Raw genomic sequence first — 19575 nt, 5'->3', positions numbered from 1 at the left:
TGAGTTGAGAATGTAAACTCATTTCAGTTGCTATTTTAGGAACAACCACCAGCAGGATGCTGGTATGGAGTCTACACTTAGATGAATATGGGAAAATCCACAGCAAAAGCTCCACTAGACATGTCTTATGACTTTTCAGACATGAAACAAATTCCTGGCCACTCTTCACATAGAATGCTTTGGGTTGGAAGGATCATGAAGTTTCCAGCCCCACTCCCATGGGCAGGGGCACTTCCACTGTTCCAGGCTGCTCCAAGCCCTGCCCAACCTGGCCTCCCCAGCTCTGCCAGCCTGGCTCCAGAGGGGCTGAGCTCCCCCAGCCTCCTCTGGAGGTGCTGCAGAGGATGCATGTGACACCAGCAGAGTGGGGCAGTGTCCCCTGTCCTGCTGTGCCCAGCAGGCTCTGAGCACACACAGCAGTGCACAGCTCTGTCCAGGCTCTGAGCACACACAGCAGTGCACAGCTCTGTCCAGGCTCTGAGCACACACAGCAGTGCACAGCTCTGAGCACACACAGCAGTGCACAGCTCTGAGCACACACGGCAGTGCACAGCTCTGAGCACACACGGCAGTGCACAGCTCTGTCCCAGCTCTGAGCACACACAGCTCTGTCCCAGCTCTGAGCACACACAGCAGTGCACAGCTCTGTCCCAGCTCTGAGCACACACAGCAGTGCACAGCTCTGTCCCAGGCTCTGAGCACACACAGCAGTGCACAGCTCTGTCCCAGCTCTGAGCACACCCAGCAGTGCACAGGCAGCTCTGTACCGGTAACTTGAGCAGGAAATCCTCCTGGCTGAAGCGAAAGCCGATGTCGGTGAAGGTGCGCTGGAAAAACCCCGTGGGCCGCAGAACCATCACCAGGTGCAGGTTCCCTGGGAAGGAGGCCTGCAAGGAAACACAGACAGCATTCACCTGGCCGCTTCCAGTGCACTGAAAACAGGGGGAATCATTCTGCTTTAGGGGGTTTTTCTTATTTTCAGAGCAGGAGGGAGATGCTGGGAGTGGTGCAGAGGTGTGGGATGTGACTGCAGCCGTGCTCCTCTGAGGCACACTTGTTATAAACTTTAATAATACAGATACTGTTCATCACTACAACTTGGGGAGTGAGATTATAACTTAGCAGGGAACAGAGGGCTGGAACATTGAGAGGAATGACAGATTGAGGAAGCAAAATTTATTGCCAAACTTGCTAATCATCCCATAGCTGCATGAAGCACACTCGTCTTGTCCTTGGTAATTACCAGGCAACATTTAATTTGTGGCAAGAATTTGGAATTTCCTGTCTACACTGCTGGAGCCTTTTTTCAAGCATATGGTTGGCAGGTGCATTTTTAAATAGATCTGTGAAAAGGGTTCTTGAGAATGAAAAAGAAATTTTAAGAAAGTAGAAGTTGCTTCATTAAATTATGGATAAGCGCATGATGCAAAGACTTGAGTTAATTAAGACATGATTTGCTCTGAGATCCTGCCAGGCCAGGTCACATTTCTCTCCTCCTTATATCATCCTCCTCCATGAAACATGATAGTAACCTCTGTACCAAGGGTGAGAATAATGAACATGTTTGGGTACTTTGCCCTGCAGGGCACTTCACTGCTTCCAAACAAAATCACTCCCACAAACGTGCACTGGTGCTCTTTCAACAGGCCTGATTCACACCTGAGGTCTGCCATCCCTGAGCTGCACTGCCACTCATTTGCTCTGTTTTCTTGGGTAGGAAGGGGGGGCAGGTTGTGGCTTCCACTGCCCACAGCTTCCCTTAGAAATGGACAGTGACTTTTAGGATCATATAAGCCACATAAATCCAATATATTGATCTGCTGTTATTTTAAGTACAAGCAGAAAAAAAAAAAAAGGATTGTGAATGAAATGACAAACTCATACCCTTTGGAAGTCAACAAGAGTGGTGCCAGGGACAAGGACTTGGCATTGGAAACAACAGCAAACCATTGAATAACAGAGGCATTGGTGCTGGCTGCAGGCCCTGGGTGCTGTGCTCCAGCAGTGGCCAGCACATAATGAGAGCTCCTCTGGGAACTCTAGGCTCCTGCCTTGACCCTCTCCTGAAAAATGCAGCAGGAATGTCTCTGAGAACAACCAGCCAGAAATTCATCCTCCTTGGCCTGACATCATTATTCCCCTTCATCCCCTGTCCCCTCCAGCCCTGCTGGCACTTGGAGCTTTGGCCTTTCTCCTTCAGGTCCTTTTTAACAGGCACCTCCCTGGGGGAAGAGCCTGGGTGTCCAAACCCAATTCCCCAGGGGAAAACCTGCAGGCTTTGAATGCCAGCCCCTAGGAGCCCCTGTGCAGGGGAGGAAAGCTGCAGGAAGGGGCAGCAGCAGGCAGGAGACAAGTCCAGCTGCCAGGGACCACTGGGAGCTGCCTGGCTGAGGGCAGGTGCCACAGTCACAGTTTTTGGAAAAATCCCTTTGCCCAGGATTTCTCTCCTGGGAAGCTGAGAAGCCTCAGAGAAAAAGGAAAACAATATTATCTCATTTGCTTCTCCTGTGTTTTGCTGCTTTGGAATGTGTTTGGAGATTGTTTATCCAACAGGTGATTGTTTCATTGGTTTCATGTGAATTATTTTGACTTAATAGCCAATCAAGGTCAAGCTGTGTCGGGGCTCTGGAGAGAGTCACAAATTTTTCATTCATATCTTTTAGCCTTTTGAAAATATCTTTTTGGTATTCTTCAGTATAGTTTAGTATAATCTTCTTTAATATAATATAAATCATAAAATAATAAATTAGCCTTCTGAAAACATGGAGTCAGATTCCTCATTCCTTCCTTCATCTGGGAACCCCACAAATACAACAGGCAGGGATGCCCCCTGCACCCCTGGCTGCAGGATGCCAATGTGACCCACACCACACACACCAGGGGAGCACAGCACTGCCCCCTGCACCCCTGGCACCTCTGGCTGCAGGATGCCAATGTGATCCACACACACCAGGGGAGCACAGCACTGCCTCCTGCACCCCTGGCACCTCTGGCTGCAGGATGCCAACATGAACCACACACACCAGGAGAGCACAGCACTGCCCCCTGCACCCCTGGCTGCAGGATGCCAATGTGACCCACACACACCAGGGGAGCACAGCACTGCCCCCTGCACCCCAGGGACAGCCATACACACAGCATTGTACCCCTCCTGCTCCTTGGTATTTCACCTCAAAAGAGCTGAGTTTCCAGGGCAGATGATTGGATTTCCACTCAGTTTAGAAAGCATCTGGGGATTTTTTAGCTGATCTTACACATACAGGATCAAGGTCAGCACTTACAAGTAGCTACAAAGCAGGAAACACAGCTTTGCAAATGACACCTAATGTATTCCAAGCATGGGGAAAAAATGAGCAAGACAAGAAATAAGCTTGTAGAAAGACAGACACCAACAAGCCATGTCCTGTGCCCTCTTAGATACTTAAGGGAAAGGATGAAATGCTAAAAAAAAAAAAAACTTACATAGACCAGTAATTCCTCAACATAACATTCCTGTAGGGATTGTATATTTTTTAATTATTGTAACAATTTCAGTTTTTCTCAGGGCTGAAGTGTAGATAAGTTTCCTGAAAACTGAACTCTAATGATACTGAAAGCACTGCTGCAAAAAACCCTTTCCCACAACATATTACAGAAAGCACAGACAAAAGGATCCTTAATCTTGCCTTATGCTTTATCTCACCATTTGTAAGACTAAAAGGAATCCTGTGCACTTGATAAACCTTGGGGTTATGTAACAAAACACCTAAAGAGCCCTCTAAAGCCTCTGCCCTCTGCAGGACACCAGGAAAGGCAGAAAACTCCCAGCACAGTTCCATAAATCAGGCAGCTGGCAACACCTCAGTCACTGCTGCTCACTGTCCCACTGACCACAGCCCTGCTCAACACCCTCCCCTTCCCAGGACACACACGGTACCTTAAGGCCAGGTCAGCAGCTTTTTAAATGCACATTTAACTATGACCACACAGAGAGCCCTGACTTAATCAACACAGACGAACTGGGCTAACAAAGCACAAGAAAGGACATGCACTGAAAGCATCCCAGTTACTGCCTCATTACTGAGTATCTCATTCTGACACAGGTAGTGTGACTTTAACATTTACACCAATTTTAGGAACTCTGTTTTCAGACACTATTCTTCCCTGCAGTTCACCGGGGCATCCATGAGGTTGGAAATCAATAAGTAAAAAAATCAAATAAATTGTAAAACAAAGCAGTATCTGCCAGTAAGTTTCTTTCTGAGCACTGCAGACTGAGGCCAGGAGTCCTTACACAGGTGCTGAACTGAATGACTTTCTGCTGCCCCTTAAAGGAAAATCATGCACAAAACGCCAGGTACTGCTAATCTGAACTTCCCCCGGACCCAGAACCAAACTCCCCAGAGCTCTGCTACCTTTACTTCGGCCGGCTGCATAATTAACCTAATTAACCAAATTAACCATAATTAACCAAAGACGCTGTCAGCTTGGCGGGGTCGGGTCCGTGCAGGGCCCCCTCCGTGCCGCGGCTTTCCTTCCCGCGGGAGCGATGGCACAGCCGCTGCTGCGGGCACGGACGGGAGCGGCACCGCGGGGGCACCGGGGCACCAGTGATACCGGGGTACCCACTGATACCCAGCACTGCGGGCACCGGGGCACCCAGTGATATCGGAGGCACCCAGTGATACCGGGGCACCCGCTGATACCGGGGGTACCCGCTGATACCGGGGGTACCCAGTGATACCCAGCGCTACCGGGGTACCTGCTGATACCCACTGACACCCGGTGATACCGGGTGACACCCACAGTACCATCAACACCCAGGGATACCTGGGGTACCCAGTGGTACCCGGTGATACCCAGTGATACCCAGCAGTACCACCAACACCCAGTGATTCCCAGTGACACCCAGCAACAGCCAGCGGCGTCCAACAGTACCAGCGATACCCGGCGATACCCAGCAGTACCAGCGGTACCAGCGATACCCGGCGATACCCAGCAGTACCAGCGGTACCAGCGATACCCGGCGATACCCAGCAGTACCAGCGGTACCAGCGATACCCAGCAGTACCAGCGGTGCCCAGCGGTACCAGCGCCCGGCCGCTCCCGCACGGAGGATGCCCTGAATCCCCCCGCGCCGCCGGCCCCGAGCGCTGCGGGCCGCGCTGCCGCTGCCTCCCCCGGGCCCGTCCCGGTTTCCGCAGCACGGCGGGCCCGGAGCCTTACCGCATCCCGGGCGGGCCGCCCGCCCCGCCGCGGGCCCGCCTCCGCCATGGCCCGGGGCTGCGGGGATGCTGCGGGGATGCAGGGATGCTGCGGGAATGCTGCGGGGATGCAGGGATGCCGCGGGGCTGCGGGGATGCTGCGGGGATGCTGCGGAGCGCGCTGCCCGGCTCGCCCCGCTCGCCCCGCTGCCCGGGGCCGGCACGCAGCTCTTCGGTTCGGTTCGGTTCGGGCAGGCAGCAGCCCTGCCGGCTCCCGGCTCCCGGCTGGCAGCCCCGCTCTCCTCCCAGCGCCGGCTTTGCTTTTAAGGTGGAATGCCCAAAATCATCCTGCAGACGCGCTTTCCTGCGAGGATGGGGCTCCCGGCTCGGAGCTCTCGCCCTTCCCTTTCCCCTCGCAGGGATCTCCAAGGTGCCTTTCCAGGCTCTTCGGGGTTCTGGGGGTGAACCAAGCAAAGATGCTGCGGCCAAAACCCGAGGCTTGCCCCGGCATCACTTCCCACAGCACTGCCAGCCTGGCTTGCCCAGGCAATTAAAGGCATACATAAAGAGTTAAAACAAAAATCTGTACAGTGTGATAGAAAAATTTTCAAGATCAGATGCACAACCGCAGAGCTGCAATTGCATATACATATGCTGGAAAAAATAGGACACAGTCTGTGTTTTAAATTCAGCTTCATGGCACTCCTTTACTCCAAAATTGCACAAAGATCAGAAAAAGATTTTTTTTTTTTAATTGCATCAGGGTTTATGATGCGTGACTGGGGAAAAAAATCAAGATTTAAATTTTTGTCCTTACACCTTCTGGACACAGAGACAGCCATTTAGGACCTGACTGTGTTTTTAAGACAGTATTCCCAAGTCTTAAGCCTCAGTGGACACAGTTTCCTGCATCCCCCCTTGCACAGAGCACCTCCCATTCTTTGCATGGACAGCCCTGATACTGCAGGCAAAGTCACCTCTCCACGTGGACACACAGCACTAACAGGGTGTGTGCTCAAATAATTAAATTTTCTTATTAAACACAAAATGAATGCCACTTTTGTAGTCCAGTCTTCTATCCAGGATTAGGATAAATTTAGTGTCAGACTCATGCTGACTGCAAGATAAGAAAACACCAATAACCAGATAACATTCCAAGAAAAGTGACTGTTCCCAAAAGAACCCCAAATCCAAGAACCTGGAATGCAAACCACATTTCAGTATTTCTACAGTTCCTGAAATTCCCTTTGGAAAAATTTTCCTGAACACCTAAATTCTTTCCAGAGGTGCTTAGCAACAGAACAAGGGGCAACAGGCACAAACTGAAGCACAGGGAATTCCATGTGAACATGAGGAAAAATGTCTTTGTCCTGAGGGTGACAGCGCCCTGGGACATGCTGCCAAGACAGATTGTGAAATCTCCTTCTCTGGATATTTCAAAAACCCACCTGGGGTTTTCATATCTCCAGATATTCCAGCACAAGCTGCTGCAGGTGAAGCTGCTCTGCCTGGGGGTAGGACTGGATGATCGTCAAGATCCCTTCCCAGCCAGGCCATTCTCTGACCTCCACAGCTCCCCTCCCAGCCCAAGTCCCGGTGATCCTCACTGTGCACCACCTGTGACCCGCGTGTGACGTGGTGACAGCAGAGTGCTGGAGAGCAGATTGCTCTGGAAACCCAAAGGGGCCTTGAGGAGGAGCTGTGCCCTGGCCAGCAGGCTCCCCCACGACCCCCCTGCCTTCCCTGCTCAGGCTAGAGCAGCCAGGCACTGACTCCTGGCTTGTTCTGGCAGGAGGCAGCAGAGGTGGCACAACAGGGCAGAGACAGCAGAGGTGACACCAAGGCAGGACAGCGGGCAGCAGAGGTGACACCAAGGAAGGGCAGGAGGCAGCAGAGCTGACATCAACAGGGCAGGAGGCAGCAGAGGTGGCACCAAGGCAGGACAGAGACAGCAGAGGTGACACCAACAGGACAGCAGGCAGCAGAGGTGGCACCAAGGCAGGACAGAGACAGCAGAGGTGACACCAACAGGACAGCAGGCAGCAGAGGTGGCACCAAGGCAGGACAGGAGGCAGCAGAGGTGACACCAAGGCAGGACTAGCCTGGCAGAGGGGACAGGGAGCTGTGCTGGCTCCCCCAGCCCGCCTGCCGGGAGGCAGCCACTGCTCCAAGGCGTGCTCCAGCACAGCCCGGCTGACTCCAAGCACAGGCTCCTGACATCCCTTTTAACATCCAAATCCTTTGAGCTGCTTTGAAATGGCCGGCCTGGCCCAGCTGTACCAGCTGCACTGGTGCTGCCCTGTCTGCAGGTCACACATTCCCTGCCAGGCTGCGGGAGCAGCAGCCCTGCAGGAGCCCAGCTCAGCTGCAGCATTTGCACAGCTGTGACCAGCTCCTCCGGGAGTGCATTTACAGGACTCTCATTTTTGATTTTGCAGTACTTACCCTGTGCATGCTGACACAGGATAGCCATGCCCACAGCACCCTGTCCCGTGCTGGGACAGGCTCCCAGGACACGTGCTGCCTCCCCAGAGGGCTCAGGTGTGTGCCCTGGGCACAGCCCTGTGCCAGCCCTCTGGCCAGCATCATCTCTGCTGATTCCTGTGCTTGGCAAGGCAAACACAATACTTGGCAACTCACTAGAGAAAAGAAAAACCAGACACTCAAAGTGCAGGAGCTTTCACTCGGGGCACATCTCGCTGCTGTGCTCTGTGGCAGCCACAACTCTGACAAACACATGTAACAGGAATTAGCAGTGCTGCTCAGAGGGATGAAGACTACAATTCCCCCTGACTCATAACAACAGCTGAAGGTATGGAGAGGCACCCAGCCAACCTGTGACACATCTTATGGATCTCTGACTTCACAGCCAAAGTGCAAAGGTTTCAGGTGAATTCATTCAGTGGCTTTGAAGAGCAGAAGAAAAGAGCAGAGAAAGTGAACATTAAATTTTACATGTGGGTCACAGACAGAACACGTGTAATAAAGTCTGAGGCCAGGAGCACGGAGTCTGACTTTTCAGCCAAAGCCTTTATTTGCTTAGGATGGTTTAGGCAAAGTGAGACAACTCTGCAGATTTCTGTTAGCTCTGTTCACCCCCACCATGAGCTAAGTGACCCAGGTGGGTGGGAGCAGGCCAAAGCATCCTTTGGTTTGAGGCAAAAATAAAACGCTTTGGTTTTTCAGCACACTCTAAAATTTCAAAAGTATGTCTCTGAGTTATAAAGAACAATTCCCAACTCCCCTGGTGTTTCCCAAGGGTCTGCAATTGAAAAAAAAAATAAACTGCTTTTACACAGAACTGCTGTAATCACAATAAAACCTGAAGACAACCCCCAGAATCCAAGTAATTTAGAAAAGGCAGCCAGACTGTAGTGCAGTGCCAGTTAAGAAAAGCTGGAGTCATTAACTCAGGACAAGGTTATGCTCAGAGAGCAGCCTCTGAGCATGCTAATGTACTTTTACCAGTTCCCTTACAGAAAGAAAGAGGAAAGTTCCCAGCAGTCTGACACCTTGACACCTACTGTGAGAAATTTGTCATTTATTCTAGGCCAGTGGAGAAAGTCTGTGACTATTTGCAAGCCAGGCCTTGCAGGTTTATCAGATTTCCAGGCCCGTGATGTACCTTTTAGACTGACAATAAAAATAAATCAATGCTTTCTACCAGGGCTCTGAGGGCTCTTTGTTTGCATCCAGCAGCAGGAAGATGGAGACAGATAACCAGGGCAAGGATTGCTTCTCTCCGGGAGTTTCTTGTCACTTTTTGGTGCACCAGACTAAAAATAAAGACCTGGGATGTTTTGCAGGACTTGAAATTGGACCCTGGAGTCTGCAGCTGTGAGAGTGGGCAGAGCACTGAGAGACTCCTTGCTGCTGGAGGGGTCAGAGCACGCAGCCAGACCTGCCCAGCACTGAAACCCAGAGATATTTATAGCCAGCAGCACCCTGCCCTGTGCCACTGCTCTGTGCTCTGTCACAGCTCTGAGCCACCCTGGACCCCACCTCCCAGCCTGAAGGAGACAGGCAAAGCTCATCTGAACAGCAGAAAGCTGGAGAGTCAAAGAAAGGACAGAACAGGGCAGAATGGCATGTGGTATTTCAGGAGGGGACCCACAGTGACAGCCTGTCCAGAGTCTGAGCATTTCAGGCTGACCAGAAGCTAGGAGATGTTGGTGAGGGCATTGTGCAAATGCCCCCTGAACACTGACAGCCTGGGGAACCAGGGACACCTCTAGGGAACCTGCTCTGGTGTTTGACACCCCCTCAGCAATAAATGCTTCCTAAGTCTGCTCTAAACCTGCCCTGAGAGCTCTGAACCGTCCCCACCCATCCTGCCCCTGGGTGCCACGGGGAAGAGCTCACACCTGCCATCCTCAGGAAGCTCAGGGAGCACTGGGATCCCCTGAGCCCCCTCTCTGCACACAGGACCAGCCCAGAGGCCTCAGCTCTCCTCACAGCACATCCTGCAAGCCCTCTCACCAGAGCTGCTCCCTCTGCACAGTTCAAGGCCCTTCACATCATTTTAACCGTGGCACCCAGACCTGCACACAGCATTGGAGGTAACACCACACCAATGCCACACACAGAGGGATTTTTTCAGTTTTCAACTTTTACTTTAATAGTAATTAAGTCAGTTTTTTGTAATAACAATCTTACAGATATCATAACTGACTTCCATCTATTTTCTTAAGCTTCTACTGGAATTCTGGCTTAACTTGGAAGAGATAAATTCTTTCAGGCTAGAGAAAAGATTTCTATTTGCTGTAAAGACCACACTGTCACAGCCCTCAATCCAAGCCTGGATAAAATGCTGCTTTCTCACTGCTCAGGTCTCTTTTCTGCAAATACAGGATCAGACACACTTCCCTGCTTCCAGCAGCCCACTGCAGGTGCTGCTCAGCACAGCCAGCCTGAAGGCAGGCAGCATTTTGAGCTGGATGTGCACAGAATAGAAAGTGGGCACCTATTACTTATTTTCCCTTCCAGCTCATCCACACAAGTACTTCCTGCAGCTGCCTCCTGCCTGCAGCAGTTCCCAGGAATACTAAAAATTCCCTTGCCTACAGACTCACCTTCCTCCTGGCCCTGCTATGAATGCACCACCTTGAGGACTCAGGAGGAGATTTCAGCATCCATCTCCTTCATCTAACAATTACTTCCAGGAGAAGAATGCCTGATGAAATTCAGCTTCCCAAAACACTACAGACCATCCAGCTTGCCCAAATGGCACAAGGCTGACAGCCACAAGGTTTCCTCAGGCTGGGACAGGCAGGACACCATGCAGCTCCTTTGCATGGTGCTGGTTTTGATCTGCCCCTGCACACCCACAGGTAAGCAGGTGCTGCACCCACACCTAACCCTGATCTTGAGGAAATTAAGTACCTCTGGCAGGTAAATATTTACCTCTTTTAGGGACTTTCTGGCCAAAGTCTGAGCTCCAACCCCACGATGTGCACACAGGGGCACCAGAGCTGGCACAGACCCTCCACCCTCAGCTGGGTGACCTGTGCCTGCTCCCCCGAGCCCTGCAGCTCCAAGGTGCCAGGGAGCACATGCTTCTGGGGTGGTCAGACACTGGGGCAGGCTGGTACGGTGGCAGGAGGAGCAGAGCAGGATGATTGAAGTGGTTTTACTAAAAACACGCTGAACGTGTTTGAGTCACCAGCAAGCTCGCAGCTCTCATTAGTCTCTTGATTGAGTTTGACCTATTACAGGGACAGCAGGACTGCTCATCATGCTAATGCCAGGGTGTTTACACTCAGGTGCAATGAGAAGCCTTGCAGAGGCCAGCCAGAGCTGGGGAGTGCAGAGGCACAGAGCAGGGCTGCCTGCACAGGGTGAACAACCCTTGGCAGGGTCCTGCTCCTGCTGGGCCAGGAGCCCTTGAAACCTCAGAGTGCACCAAAAACGGGACAGAGGAACCACAGGCTCTTTTTGGTTTTTTTTGAACAGAGGTGCCTAACCACTGCACACTTCTGCCAAAGCAGCTGCTAATGGAAAGCTCCCCTCTAGCTGCTGTCAGCCTGCTCTCCCTGCAGGAAGGAATTTGCCAAAACAGGCATTATTCAAAAAAATTAAGGATTCCAGGTAACTGAGTCACCAGGCTCAGCAGCAAGAATTAGGAGGGCCATTAATCTAAGCATCCAGCCCAGTGTGAGGCACAGGCAGACTGTCAGCAGCTTAACCCTGACACACAGGCAGGTAATGGGAGCTGCTGCTCTCTGCTGAGCCATCACCTGTCACGGGGACCCCAAAGGCTCTGTTCTGTAATTAGCCTCTTCCTCTGGTTTCATTTCCCTTTTTCCACAGCAATGACTCTCTATTTGTACACGTCAAAATATTATTTTGCAGCGGCATGGTATATTTAAGCAGTGACACACGCCAAAGCTTGAGGAAAGCTTGTTAATTAGAAACTTAACCAACTAAACGTGTGATACATTCCAGCTGACAGGCCACAGGGGTGATGTCCACTGCCTCCTCTGCAGCTCCTGGCACACAGAACACCTCACCTGGACGCTGTGAGGGCTTGCAGCCCTGGGGGGCTCTGGGAGCTGAAGGAGTGTTGCCATCATGTTGCAGAAGTTCCACACTGTTGTCTCCTTACCACACAAGTTTCACACCTTCTTGGTGTTTCTCGTGGGCAGCTCCTCCGAGCACTGACCCTTTCTTCCTCACAAAGCAGCCAGCTGACTCCAGGTCCCTCTCAAGCTGCCAACCCACTCTTTTACAGCACTCTTCTTCTCACTGGTCACAGTTATGGCCTGTTAAAGCCAGGCCTGTTCCTAATCTTTGCTAATTGGCCCAGCTGCAGCTCCTTAGGGCTGAGATTACTTTCTGCACTATCTTTATTTTCTCATATTCTATCCCCCCCAAAGGAGCCCCTCGCCCCCACTCGTGGCTGTGCCCTGCAGATCCCTGCCCAAGGCAGGCAGGACCCCCCTGCCCACCCCAGACACGAGCTGGGGGCAGCCCCCACCTTGGCACTGAGGTCAGGTAGGTCAGGACCCTGGCCACGCTCTCCTCGGGCACCTGGTTGAAGCCAGCGTTGTCGGGCAGGGTGATGATCCAAGCCTTGTCCTTCCCCCTTCCACCTGCAAAACACACAGGGATGCTGCCCTGCCCTGCTGCTGAGGAGGGCACCGGCAGCTCAGAGCACACACTGCCTCTGGCTGAGGGGTTTTCACGTGCCCAGAAGAGCCAAACAAAGGCAAATCTGCCTCTGAGACCAGCACAGCACACCAGGGCAGGAGCTGGAAACAAATGCGTTGAGAACCAGGCATGTCCTTCATTTACTGGGTGTGCTTTACACAGGACAGCAGAAGAAATCAGAAATACAAGGACAAACACTGGTCTGGAACCTCCAGAAACACATTTCACAGCAAAGTGCTTGTTCATGCCTCGAGCGCTGGGAATATTTTACAGAATATTTTACAGTGTGGCACGGGACAGAAACCCAACCTGCTCTTTCAAACTGCCCCCATGTTTTATTAACAGCAGCTCCAGTGGCACTGGATACCTGGTGGGTAACAGTCTCTGTGAAGTATCACTCTGACAAACAGCAAAGTTTGTCTGCAGTATTTAATTACCACAGGGAGAGAGAGAGACCCTGAAGATGCTCTCATACTCACCAGACAGAAAAGCAAACTCTTTCATCAGATCATCACTGATGTCCTTTGCACAGATGGGTACTGCAGTTTCTGGAGAAAGGGAAAAGCAGCAATCAAAATAAAGCACAAATCCAAAGCAGACACATTTATCAACGTGTTAATCCAAAGGTGGAACCTGAACTCCCCTGAGCTATACATGAAACTGCAATAAAGGACATGTGGATCTCAGAGATGTTATTTCTAATGTTTCTAATGACTCCAACAGGGTGAAAGCCACAAGTCAGCAACAAAAGTATTCCACTAAATGCAACAAGGGAGCACTGCCCTCCCCTCAATGGGCCACGGCCAATGTAAATTTTTATATTTTGGAGTCAGCAATGCCACTCCCTGTTTCCCAAAGTCTCCCAGTGCTCCCCAGCCCTGGCAGTGCAATGGGCTGAGGGTTCTGCTGGGAACTGCAGCATCCAGGCTGCTGCACTGGGAGCAAGGCTGGGCTTTCAGGCTGTCACAGTCTTTAATTTTGAACAAATAAGCTTCTGAAGCCACGCTTTCACCTGGCACGGGGCCACAGGCATTGGAGAGGCTGTTGTTCTTATGTTCAGTTATTAGGTTTCCTCCTAATTAAATCATGGCAAGGCTGGCTCAATACCATATTTAGCACCATGATCATTTCAGAGGCAGTGAAGCACAGCAGAACAACACACAACTTTACTTTTCCCTGGGAGAAGGAAACAAAGACCACACTGACTAAACACAAGAGGAGCTTAAAGCTGGTAAACATTTTTCTGGATTATCTATAAATGGAATGACAGCTAAAAATCAAACATCCTTGTTCCTGCAAATAAACGTTTTGGAGCACATCTATACAGATTAAAGTCCTTGGGCTTTCTGATAATCAAATTGTAAACACTGATTATTTCACAGAGCTGGTCCTAGGGAATAATCTTCTGGCTGTTTCAAATCAGACAGGCTGCATGCTTCAGCACACTCCAGAATAATCAATATTTATTCTATTTCCCCTTTTTTTCAAAAGCTTTCTGGTCACTTCTACTTTATCTGCAGATTTTTCAGGCCTGCACTGGCTGCAGGGTGCTGCAGCACAGCAGCCCAGATGTGTTGGGGCTCTCTGCCCTTCCAGGCACACACTGCTGAGCTTCCCCCCTGTAGATAAAAATGGCATTTTTCTTTGTTGAGGATGGAGCCCCAGTCCCACTGGCATCTCCAGAAACATTCCTGATTTTAACAGGCCCTAGAATTGGTCTTGGTGAGAAAGAAGTTTGTCTTGCAAAGATATTTCAAATATTTGTCTCTCATTCAACTGCTTCACCCAACTTAAGGACAAGCAGCAGCAAGAGATTTCTTCTCTATTTGTTGATTTCTTTTTTCACCAGGTCAATGGTTTCCTACTGATAAAATTCACATTTAACACCTTAACGAGCTCCCACACATGAACCAGATGACACCAAACATGTGTGTGTCACTGAAAATACCAGACAAAAGCCCACGCTGTGCACACGTGTCTGTCACAAACCAGCGTGGGGCTGCTGTCCCCAGGCAGGGTGAAACCTGGCCCCAGAGCTACCCTGCCAGCCCTGCCTTCCCCAAAATTCAGCCCCAGCCCTGGTTTCTCCCAAAATTCAGCCCCATCCCTGCTTTCCCCAAAGTGCAGCCCCAGCCATGCTTTCCCCAAAGTGCAGCCCCAGCCCTGCTTTCCCCAAAATTCAGCCCCAACCCTGCCTTCCCCAAAATTCAGCCCCAGCCCTGGTTTGCCCAAAATGCAGCCCCAGCCCTGCCTTCCCCAAAATTCAGCCCCAGCCCTGGTTTCTCCCAAAATTCAGCCCCATCCCTGCCTTCCTAAAAATGCAGCCCCAGCCATGCTTTCCCCAAAGTGCAGCCCCAGCCATGCTTTCCCCAAAGTGCAGCCCCAGCCCTGCTTTCCCCAAAATTCAGCCCCAACCCTGCTTTCCCCAAAATTCAGCCCCAGCCCTGCCTTCCCCAAAATTCAGCTCCATCCCTGGTTTCCCCAAAGTGCAGCCCCAGCCAAGCCTGGCCACGTGCTGGAATTCCCCGTGACTGGAGAGCTCAAAGGCACCTCAGCCCCAGACTGGCAGCAAATGTGGATTTTGGCTGGGTGCTGCACTGATGTGAGAGGGATGTGCCAGTTCATCGAGGCTGCAGAAAGGAAGTTTGCCTTTCAAACAAAACATCACTTAGTTTAAAAGTTTCACACGACACTGTCCCACTGAGAAGCGCCCAGCAAGGAGCAGGGAGGCAGGGGGAGGTGGTGCCCATCCTCTGGGACAATCCAACAGGACACAGGAGCAGGATGCTGCCCCTTGGCAAGGCCAGGGCACAACAACAGCCTGGCTCTGGTGAGATCAGGGCTGCTCCCCAGCCAGCTCAGCCCTGGCACTCCTCTGGGCTGGCCACTGAACTCACCCTCCTGGGCAAATATCAGGGAAATCAAGGGCTGGCACCGGACTCTGAGGCACTTCACTTGGCTGCTGCAACAAATCCTGAACAGAGCACGACCTTTGTCCTCGAATATTAACCTCTGCAGAAAGAGCAGTGAAAGGCAGGGAGGCACCAAAGACCCCCAGACAAGGCTTCAGCTGATGTTCTGTGCCAAACTGGGGTTTTTCCTTCAGGGCCGCTCTTGGGACAGCACAGAAAAGATGCCAGGGCTCTGCTCTGTGAGCAGCACGGCCAGCCCGCCTCTCCTTGGCACAGCCTGCAGGAAGTCAGGCCTCCAGGAAAGTCCACTCACTTCTTCCCAAGCCAAAAAGAGCCTTTGTGATCACCAGCTGCCACAAAACCGAGCCCGAGCTCCCCACACAGCACCAGAGCACTGCACAAACTGCTGTCCCCACACAGCTGGCATCACCCCCAGCTCTAGGGCCTGGCTAAAAACCAGCAGCATCTGGATGGGAAATTGCCAGAACGGTGTGGTGTCGCTTTTATATGGCCCCAAAAAGGGCATTCATGAAGGGTTGCTGCAGTTATTGCATTCGGAGGCTCCTCTGCAGGGGAGATTGTTGCCATGGCGCAGAGTTGTGGAGGCTGCAAGAAGCCAAGCAGGGAAAAGAGAAAGGGGGAACTCAGGGCTCTGCACCCCTGGGGAAAGCAGAGTGGCTCAGCACGGAGCCTGTCCTGCCCCCAGCCCTGTCTGCACCGTGCAGGACATCTCCCAGCCCTCGGCACCACGGCACAGAGCGGGCAGAGAGAACGATGCCCGGGGCCTGCGCCCACCCTTGGAGGAGACACGGGCAAGGAGGGCTGCAGTGACACCCAGAGGGGGACAGCTCCTGCCCCAGCCCAAATCCCTCTGCTGACACTCAGTGAGACCCCCTCGTGCTTTGCTCTTAGCAAACTCTTGCTTCCTTTCCTTTTCCAGACTTCAGAGGCCTGCAGCAGCGCAGGCAGCAGCTGTGGGACACACCTGCCAAGTGCCCCACACCAGACACTGACCAAACACTGCTGTGCCAAGGGCACTGCTGGCCCTGCTGGCACCAAGGGCACTGCTGACCCTGCTGGCCCTGCTGAACCAGCTGCTGCAGGGTGCTGCACTAGCCTGGGCACCTGGGAGAACCGCAGAATTCCTTGGCATTCCAGGCGGTGTGGGCATTCCCCGTGCCAAGCCAGTGACACAAAGGACACATTAAAATATTTATGGCAGAAAGCTTCAACAGCTGTGACTGCTGCAAGAGCCTTTGTCCCCAGAGCCCACGGGGACAGCTCACACCTCTCTGTGGCCAGGGGCTCACCTGCACACCCTCAGCCTGCAGCCACCCGCTGCCTCCACAGCCACCCAAGCCAGCTCTCAGCTCGAGGGAAAGGTTAGCAGTTAGGCTTAGAAATGCCTGTTTTTCTGGGAGATGTGATGTGGTGATCCTGAGGACGATGGCACCCGCAAGGCCTGAAGTCCTGCACAAGGCATCAAAGTCCCACCAGGGTTAGTCCCTGCCTAGGAGTGATGGCTTGGTCACCTCGCCAGGTTCAAGGACTCCCTAAATTATCTTTTCTCAGACTGGGGGCGATCTTTAAGGACTGGCTCACTCTATTCTCAAGCTCCTTCTTTTCCTTCTCCCCAAGCACCTGCTCCAACACAGCGTAGGAAGCAGCAGCAGATGGTTCTCTCTTCTGACCCAGGGCTGTGCTTCTCCTGCGAGGCCTTCCAGGGCTTGTGTGCCTGAGTGCTTCAGTGCAGACACATCCCCACCACCAAACCTGGGGGTGTGCTCAGCTAGGAAACCACACAGCAAAAAAAGGAAAGCTCCTGAAAAACCGGGATGACCTTTTCGAAAGGCTTAGATTTAGACACACTGAGGATAAGAGGAAAAAGGCAAAAAAAAAAAAGGTGCTGTGAAAGGAAAAGAAGACAAGGAATGGAAAATGTTAATTCAGGTTTGAGGTCCATCAGCCAGGCAGTGTGACTGACCCACGGGGCAGTGTCCCCACGGGAGCAGCCCAGTGCCCACCTTCCAGCAGAGCTGTGCTCAAACTGGGGGGCACCAGCACACCCAGCTGGGCACTGGGCACGGGACTGGCTGCACAGCCCAGCTGCCAGCCCGGGGCAGCAGATCCTGCTGCCAGGCAGCCCTGCAGGGACAGCAGCAGCAGCCAGCAGCCGTGTGGCACAGCTGCAGCCTCTGGTGACACCCCAAACCAGCACAGCCTCACTGCCAGCAGCACAAGGTGCAGCCAGACAAGGAGCCCAGGCAAAGATCCCCCAGCCGTGGAAATGCCATCCTGGGACACAGCTCTGGGAGCTGCAGCGAGCAGAGGGTCTGCAGAGCCCTGGCTGAGCCACGCTGCCAGCAAGGAGGAGGAGGAGTTCAGGGGAGGTTAAAAGATGCCCTGTGCTGGAGACCATGGGGTTCTGGGGCTGGGGGTGGCAGGGAGGGAATCTCTTCCAATTTATATTTAGCAGCTGAGAAACTGGGGAAGCTTTGCTAAGAAAAGGTGAAGCAAAAGCAAATTAAGCAGCAAGGAGGCTTAGTTGTCACCTCCTGCTATGCTGTGATGTTTTCATGTCCAATCAGAAAAACCCCCACTCTCGTATCACACCAAACTAAGCAAAAATTGGGAATGACAAAAGCCAGCTCCACCATACATGAATTCACGTCAATTGCAAGAAATTTAATAAAAGAGTCTCAACACCCACTCTTTTGGATTCAACCACAATGTGGGAGTTGAGAAAATCTAGTTTCTTGCATTTCTAACATACAGGAGCTTCAATGTACTTTAGTTTTCTCCTTTTTCCAGCTTCAGTCACTCTTCCCTCACCAAGGAGAGCAGCTCATGTGTTTGCACATCAGCAGCAGGGCACACTTGCCAGCTGTGCAGGCAAAGGCACATTCAGCATCTGCCACCAGTACACGTCCTCCCAGCCCAAACAGTCAGCCCATAAACCAGAGCCCATTCAGCACAACAGACTTCCAAAACCCAGTAAAAACATACAGACATGAGTAACTTTCCCATCATCATTCAGCACCATGCAAACACTGATTTTTCAAAGGGAAATTCCAGCACAAAGTAACTCCTGGGAGATAATTCAGCAGTAAATCCTGGGGCCTCACTGGCTGCCTGGAGAAGCTGGAATGAAGTTCACTGAGAACATTGGAACAATTTCTTTCACAGCTGATATAGCCAGGAAACTAAACTGTGCAGCCAGGTTCCCCCAATGGCATCACCTGGAAACTCTACTGTAAAGCAAGGGAAAACAAACACAATATTTTTCCCAAACTGAAAGTGGAAATGGCCAATTCTGGCATCCCCCACTGAGCAAAAGCACATTTCCAAGCCCAGCTAACCTGCTCCTGCAGCAGGCCTGTGCAATGGGAAGTGAGATGGGGTACCTGTGTCACCCCCCAGCCCCTGGCAAACAGCCCTGGAGCAGCAGGATAACTGTGCTGGGCCCCAGGGAACAGCTCTGCCCAGGACATCCTGACTCATCTCTGCCCTAAGAGCAAGCCCAGCATCGCCTGGGAGGAAAAAGGGATTCAGAAAACAAGGCAGCCCCACCCAGGCACTGCCAGCAGCACTCCCACTCTGCAGCTCCTCTGCCCACCCATTTTCCACTGGCCTCACATTTCCCAGCTGGCAGGTGAGCTGGGCGAGGCCGTGGCAGCAGAGCAGGCTCAGCAGAGCCCTGCTGGGCTCAGCACTTGTCCCCAGACAGCCACTGTCACAGCAACACGTGGCTGTCCCAGGGGCTTGTGGTGGTTTGTGGCTCCAGGACTGCCCTGCCAGCCCCACCTGCCAAAACCAAGGCTAACCAAGGCTCCATGGCAGCACAACCCAGGGGAATGTCCCAGCTCTAAACCCCCAGCCCATGCACTCTGTGTCTCCAGGCATCCTCTCGCTCAGTGGCAAAAGAGAGAGCTTTGGGAAACTCTTTCTTCCCCTCAGCATGTTTTACACTTCAGTTGTTCCCTCCCACACAGCCCTGCTGTCACTTCACTTTGTCCTGGTACGTGAATGGTAACCATTAAACGGCTTGTAGCAAATGTGATGTAGGGAGAGGAAGCACATCCCACGTACTACTGCCTGCTCCCAGACTACTACTGCTCCGTGCCCAGCCAGAGGGGCTGGCTGGGGCAGGCACAGAGCTCCTGCAGGCTGCCGTGCTCTGCCGTGCTCTGAGGGAGCCCAAGCCATTCCAGAGATGGGAATGGCCACCTAAGGCTTGGGATTTTCACAGCCTTTTGTCTCAGTCTAAGGCAGGTACGGGTGGATCACCTTCTGCTAGAAACAACCAAGTTTCCAGGACTGCTGAGTGCAGG

At 52.3% G+C, this 19575-nt stretch overlaps 1 protein-coding gene across 3 annotated transcripts in view; it reads right to left on the bottom strand.

Moving 5' to 3' along the window:
- MCF2 (MCF.2 cell line derived transforming sequence) overlaps positions 1–19575 on the bottom strand; it is a 51289-nt gene that overhangs the window by 29949 nt on the left and 1765 nt on the right. For 2 of the 3 annotated variants that reach the window (XM_041459263.1, XM_041459262.1), the window contains exon 1: positions 768–882. In XM_041459263.1, the coding sequence (XP_041315197.1) occupies positions 768–857 (90 nt within the window). In that variant the 5' untranslated portion in view covers positions 858–882. Of the gene's footprint in view, positions 1–767; positions 888–4104; positions 4121–6225; positions 6301–12159; positions 12275–12811; positions 12881–19575 lie in introns of those variants that run through there. The other variant, XM_041459264.1, reaches the window with a different exon arrangement.

Source organism: Pyrgilauda ruficollis, unplaced genomic scaffold (genome assembly GCF_017590135.1).
Source record: "Pyrgilauda ruficollis isolate IOZ18807 unplaced genomic scaffold, ASM1759013v1 scaffold133, whole genome shotgun sequence".
NCBI classification, from domain to species: Eukaryota; Metazoa; Chordata; class Aves; order Passeriformes; family Passeridae; genus Pyrgilauda; species Pyrgilauda ruficollis.
This window is presented reverse-complemented; position numbering and strand designations above follow the sequence as displayed.